The following is a 5446-nucleotide window of genomic DNA, read 5'->3' on the forward strand; positions in this document are numbered from 1 at the left end:
GAGGGCGAACAAGGTGTCCTTCAACATCTACACTTCCAGGCGATTGCAATAGTGCCACACATGAGCATATTTGAACATGTTTAATGGTACTAATTAACTGTCAAAATTGGAGGCCTTAATCAATAATGAGCAGCTATTGATTTGCTTCCCGATAGAAATTTGCGAAAAATCACATGTTATTTAGCATCTACACGTTGAGCTGAGTCCAATGACACCAAGCATGACACTCTAGCAAATGGTAAAATTTATTTTACATGGTACACCTAGGTTTAGGACCTGATCTCGGTGTAGCAAGAGGGCGAGCTTGATCTCATTGGACTCAGCTTAACGTGTAGTTGCTAAATAACATGTAATTTGTTAAAAATCTCCATCGGGAAGCAAATCTATAGCTGGTTATTATTGATAAAGGCCTCCAAAATCGACAGCTAATTACTACCCCGAAACATATTCAATATTATATCAATATTATGATATTTTCATACTTATAATGGATTGATTCATATTTTAAGGTCCTCGGAGTGAGACTTTAAGCGGCTGCAGCAGAAGTGTTGAGACGAAAGATGATATCAAGACATTTATAGAATATTCCCATTCACATTATGATTCTTCGTCATAACATCCGACCAAACATCCTTTACATTCACCGAGCGAAGATTATGAAAGTCCAGGCCCCCCCTTTCTGCAATCGGGGTCCGACCGGGCCAATTTTCGGTGCGGGGGACCCAGTTAGGCCCTAGAATATGGTATTCGAATTTCAGGGCGGTAGGACCTTCCTATCTCAAAATTAGGTCTTGCAGGCCACACTTCTGAGGGGCTTTGTCCAAATGACAGTCCATTTGGGAAAACTTTTTTTCTCTATGGGCTAGAACTACAAATCTTGGATATGTCGTTCTCGGGGCCCCGGGAAATGTGTGTAAACATTTTAGCATCCCTAGCTATCTCGAAAAGGCTGGAAAAGGTGCGTGTCCTCCAACAGTACAGTCAATGTACATAAGACAGAGGTTAGTTTCTAGGCCCCATTTTTTGCGGGATGGAGGTGTACATTTGTGGCTTAATGTGTGTAGACACAGCTGGCCTGTGGCCACGTCTTTGAAGTCTGGGGAAAAAGGTCAAAAGGAGCCGGCACCACGCCGCTTATGAGATAACAAAAAGTTAATGTGTATTTCTCTCGTAACTTTTTGTCGTTATTGAAGAGAGGCCTGATTCTCAGATATGCAGGCTGGACTGTTAGGGTGTAGGTCTGGGAAGAACTTCAGGTCAAAATCTTGCAAGCGAGCCGCTGGGTGAGGTGCAACGAGATGGAGCACTTGCTGAGTCATTTCCTGTAGGGCTGGAGCAACAGGTTGAAGCGTATGCGTCCTTTGAAACCGCCTTTGATATATAAGAGACCCCAAGGTACAGTTTACTTAAATGTTCTCGATTCAGTCACCTATTGCATCACTTCCTTTCGGGCTTCGGCCTCCTAATTGATCATTGTAGTATAATCGAATGCCCTCTTTCATATTAAATAATATTCCAACACTGGGACCTGGCAACAACTCTCCAAATCCATATGGGGAGGGGGGGGGATGCTTTTGGACAGTAGGGGTGTACACTAGACATAAATAGGAAGCAAACTCAGGAGAAGGAATGACCTCTCACAAATACTTATTTAATAAATTGTTTCAAATAACCCTGCCTCGTTAAATCAATGAACTTTTTTGCTTTCAAAAATAAGTTATAGAAGAAGTCTAAACTGCAGAAAATAAAAACATCCAAGCTGCCTTTTAAGGATACCTCGGAATATCTGTCTATTTTTTAACCGTCGGACCCCAGTTTACGACAAAAACAACACAATTGACGGCAGCTCCTTTGCCGCGTGGTTTTTAGAGTCATGTAAGGATTAGAGGGGGCGGTCGATAGCAACCACCATAGCAACCACGACGGTCAAGTGACTGGATGCAGCCCTGTTGAAAAAAATAGAATACCACCCAACACACTCAGGAGATTAATGATATTTAAATTATTATGACCATGAAGTCTTTATTTGCATGGGTTTACATTTCGTTCTGTGTAGCACGGTTCTTTTTATTCATTTATTTATTCCACAAAACCACAAAACACATACACAAACAAAATGGGCATTTTCTACATGAAAATATAAAATCATAAGATATAAAAAAAGCAGAAACAAAAATAATTAGCAGAATGCAAGCGTTGGTGAGTGGAATTTAGTAAATGGACCTATAAGTACACAGTAATAAAATTCAAAGTCAAGAAAGAATGCAAATCTTAAAAAAAAAAAAAAAAAGCCACCAACCTGTACAGGTCCATTTTTACATACTGTAATTCAAGTCATGAAACAAACCTACACTAAAGAACAAGGTGCATAACTAAAAGCCTTTCATGAACAGTTATGAACAACTTCGCAATTAAGTCAATTGCATCTGCTGCATGAGCTGTAGTCATATTTCCCTTTTACTGTAACAGTTTCCTTCTCAGAGAATCCACTTTGGGGGAGAACTTTAAATCATCCAACTCCAAAAGCAACTTTTGAAACACTTCAAATGTGTATTTCAATTTTGGAGGATAACTGAGATTCAGTGAGTACACAAAGCCCATGAGCAGAATGCAAGTATTGGTGAGTGTTTTACAACCACCCAATACCTCTGTACCATCAACCACAATGATGACATCAGTTGGGGGGGCACCCTCTGCAGCACTGCCCAGCACAAGGATCTTGATCACACCGTCTTTGATGTCTTGTTCGATGACATCCTTGGAAACATCCTGCTAAATACAACACAAAGAAGTGCCATAGTGGTCAAAAACTGCACAACCCACACATCCCAATACTTCAACTGCTGCCATTTTAAAAGGGGTAGGATACACACACACCTGGTAGTCCTTAATGAGCTCCTCCGTCGATTCTCCCAGGAAATGGATCAGACAACGGATGACCGCATCATGGCTATCGATCTGTTGCTGTATAAAAATAAGATAATAAGACATAAATAACTTCAATGCTCAAAAAAATAAGGGAACACCAACACAACGAAACACTGTTACGAGTCAATTATACTTCTGTGAAATCAGCCTGTCCACTTGGGAAGTTAGCCATGTCTCAAGGGGTGGAATGATGGACTTAAGTAAAAGAAAGCAAAATGCTAACAGCACATCTGACTGACTGGGAGGACACACAAAGCTCAGAGAGATATGGCTCACCTCGTCTCAATTCAGAGAACACCACCTTTCATGAAGGAAGTACAGTGGACTGTTCCTACCTGATTGAGTGACTCCAACACACTTTTTATTTTTGTCTTGAAAACAGTCAGGAGTTTTGGAGTGTAGAAATCCATCTTAGTCAAAAAGGTTCGGTCCAGGTTGATAGTTGTGATCCTCTTGAACTCCTCCTTCACCTAAAAAACAAACAAACAAAGACACAAAGCACACAACACAAAGGCACACACATTGAAATGAAAAAGCTTTAAAATGGCACATATTATGTGAATGTTTTTACAAGCTCATATTTTAACTTCTACTTATTATTGTATTTATGTACCAGTTGATTTCATATAATTGTGTGTATATACATTTAAAAGCTACATCAATGGATTTAAGACCCTCCAAATGATTTTACTTCAAAATATCCAATGACCTACTAACTGCCATGAAAGTTTGGCACAAGCGTTCACGTTTACCTGAGATTCGTAGAAAAGGGCAGGCCATCTCTCCATGACATCTGGGACAGCAGGCATCTGGTTGACAACCTCCAACCGCCGATATGGAAAGGTCTTCTCCATTTTCTCACTGATAATCTTGTTGTTGTTGGTCTTTTTCACTTCTGTGAGTAGAACCACCCTCTCTTCTTCCATTGTTTCTTTTGTTTCTCCATGTGGCAATGGCGGCAAATAATTTACTTCAGCCTTTTTGGGTCTTTTGAGGCCTTTGGGACGGGAAGTCATCTTTCTTGAAGAGTTCACCTCTAGCTCTGGACAGGCAATTTGGAGCCCTCTTACTTTTGCCCGATAATTGGCCATTTTATACTTGATTCTTGGTTGCCATCCATACATGCCATTGAATGAGCCTGGCTCTTTGAGGCATGGATACTTCTCAGCCAAGGCCTCAACTACGTGCATCACTTGGATTCCTGTTGGGTAAGCTGTGTATTGAAACATTATCTCAGCTAATTTCTCGAGAACGCTTCTTGTCACTTTTGGGTTGTTTAAGAGAGTTCCATTGGCGTTGTAAGCTCGGTTTCCTGCCTCCAGCAAGAGCTGAATTTCAAAGGAAAATGGTGGAATATCGAACTGTCTTGGCCATGGTCGGGAACGGTATGATGCAGGACTTTCATCAGATGATAAAGAAAGCAAAACGGTGTCCTGGGATGCTAAAGATGTGGATGACATGACGTCTGATTCTGGTAAGTTGTCATCTTCTTCTTCCACAGCGCTGAGATTTAAAATGACTGCTTCAACTTGGACAACTTTCAGGGTACCCATGTCTTGCACATCTTCTATAGACGTCAATGTGAAGAACTGACCCCCAAACTCCACATCTTGATGCATCAGAGTAAAGCCATCTGGAGTGCTGAATGTGCTCTGGATGACAAGCTTGAGATCCTGTAGAGTACTGGGGATACCTGATGGCAGAAGCAATTTGTGCACTGTATGATCATCAAAAATGATCCGTAGCTTTGCTGGGGTGGACATCTGAGCAGGCAGGAAGACACTGGAAAAAAATAAAATCCTTAAAAAAATAAAATAAAATAAAAAAAAATCCATTGCATATTTAAAAGGGGGTGTTGATGTGGTGTTTTAAGGTAACAACTCGTCGTCCTGCAATAGTGTACATAGCCAGGGGATAGAAATCAAGTAGTTCTTTCGGCTCAATTATTTGGAAGTTGCCTGTGTACTCTAGCTCATAGCTCCTGAGGTGCTCATCGTACCATCCATTTAGTAGTTTGACAACAAAGACTATGCTATCCAAAACCAAGATGATCTGAGAAACTTCAGCAAAGTCAGGCAAACCTCCAGTTGAACCATAACACAGCAACATTCCTGGCGCATAGCTTGTACCTGAGATGGCCACCTTGTTTGAGACATGGACCATTGTGATGTTTGGATACTTGCGCAGCACCAAGTCTTTAATGGCCGCATTTAGTACATCTAATGACACTTGTGATGTTTTGGTAACAGACACAGATTGTTTGAATGCACTGTTCTCATGGAGACACAGTGCAACCATGAGTTGGTGTTTTTTGGCGAGTGAGGGGAAAAACGGTCTGTCTAGTTACTGGACCAGATAAAATGAGACGGAGAGGTAATAAAGTCTGTCGGCACGAGGACCTTGGATTTATTAAGTAAAGTGGCAACGGTTATACAGAGTCATAAAGCGTGAGAAATCGAATATGTCTAAGTCCCTAATCAGCGCTGATGGTTCGTCCGGAGCTTCGCCTCCGTGGAAG

General features: G+C 41.2%; 1 protein-coding gene across 1 annotated transcript; it reads right to left on the bottom strand.

The window, feature by feature from the left end:
- Positions 1–2999: 2999 nt before the first annotated feature.
- Positions 3000–5234, bottom strand: LOC115556914 (uncharacterized). The gene is made up of 3 exons (XM_030374332.1): positions 3681–5234; positions 3264–3398; positions 3000–3005 (listed from the first exon to the last, which is right to left on the bottom strand). Exons 1-3 carry the CDS (start codon positions 4761–4763, stop codon positions 3000–3002), a joined length of 1224 nt encoding a protein of 407 aa, XP_030230192.1. The 5' UTR covers positions 4764–5234.
- Positions 5235–5446: the final 212 nt, after the last annotated feature.

The sequence above is a fragment of the Gadus morhua genome, chromosome 2, assembly GCF_902167405.1.
Source record: "Gadus morhua chromosome 2, gadMor3.0, whole genome shotgun sequence".
NCBI classification, from domain to species: Eukaryota; Metazoa; Chordata; class Actinopteri; order Gadiformes; family Gadidae; genus Gadus; species Gadus morhua.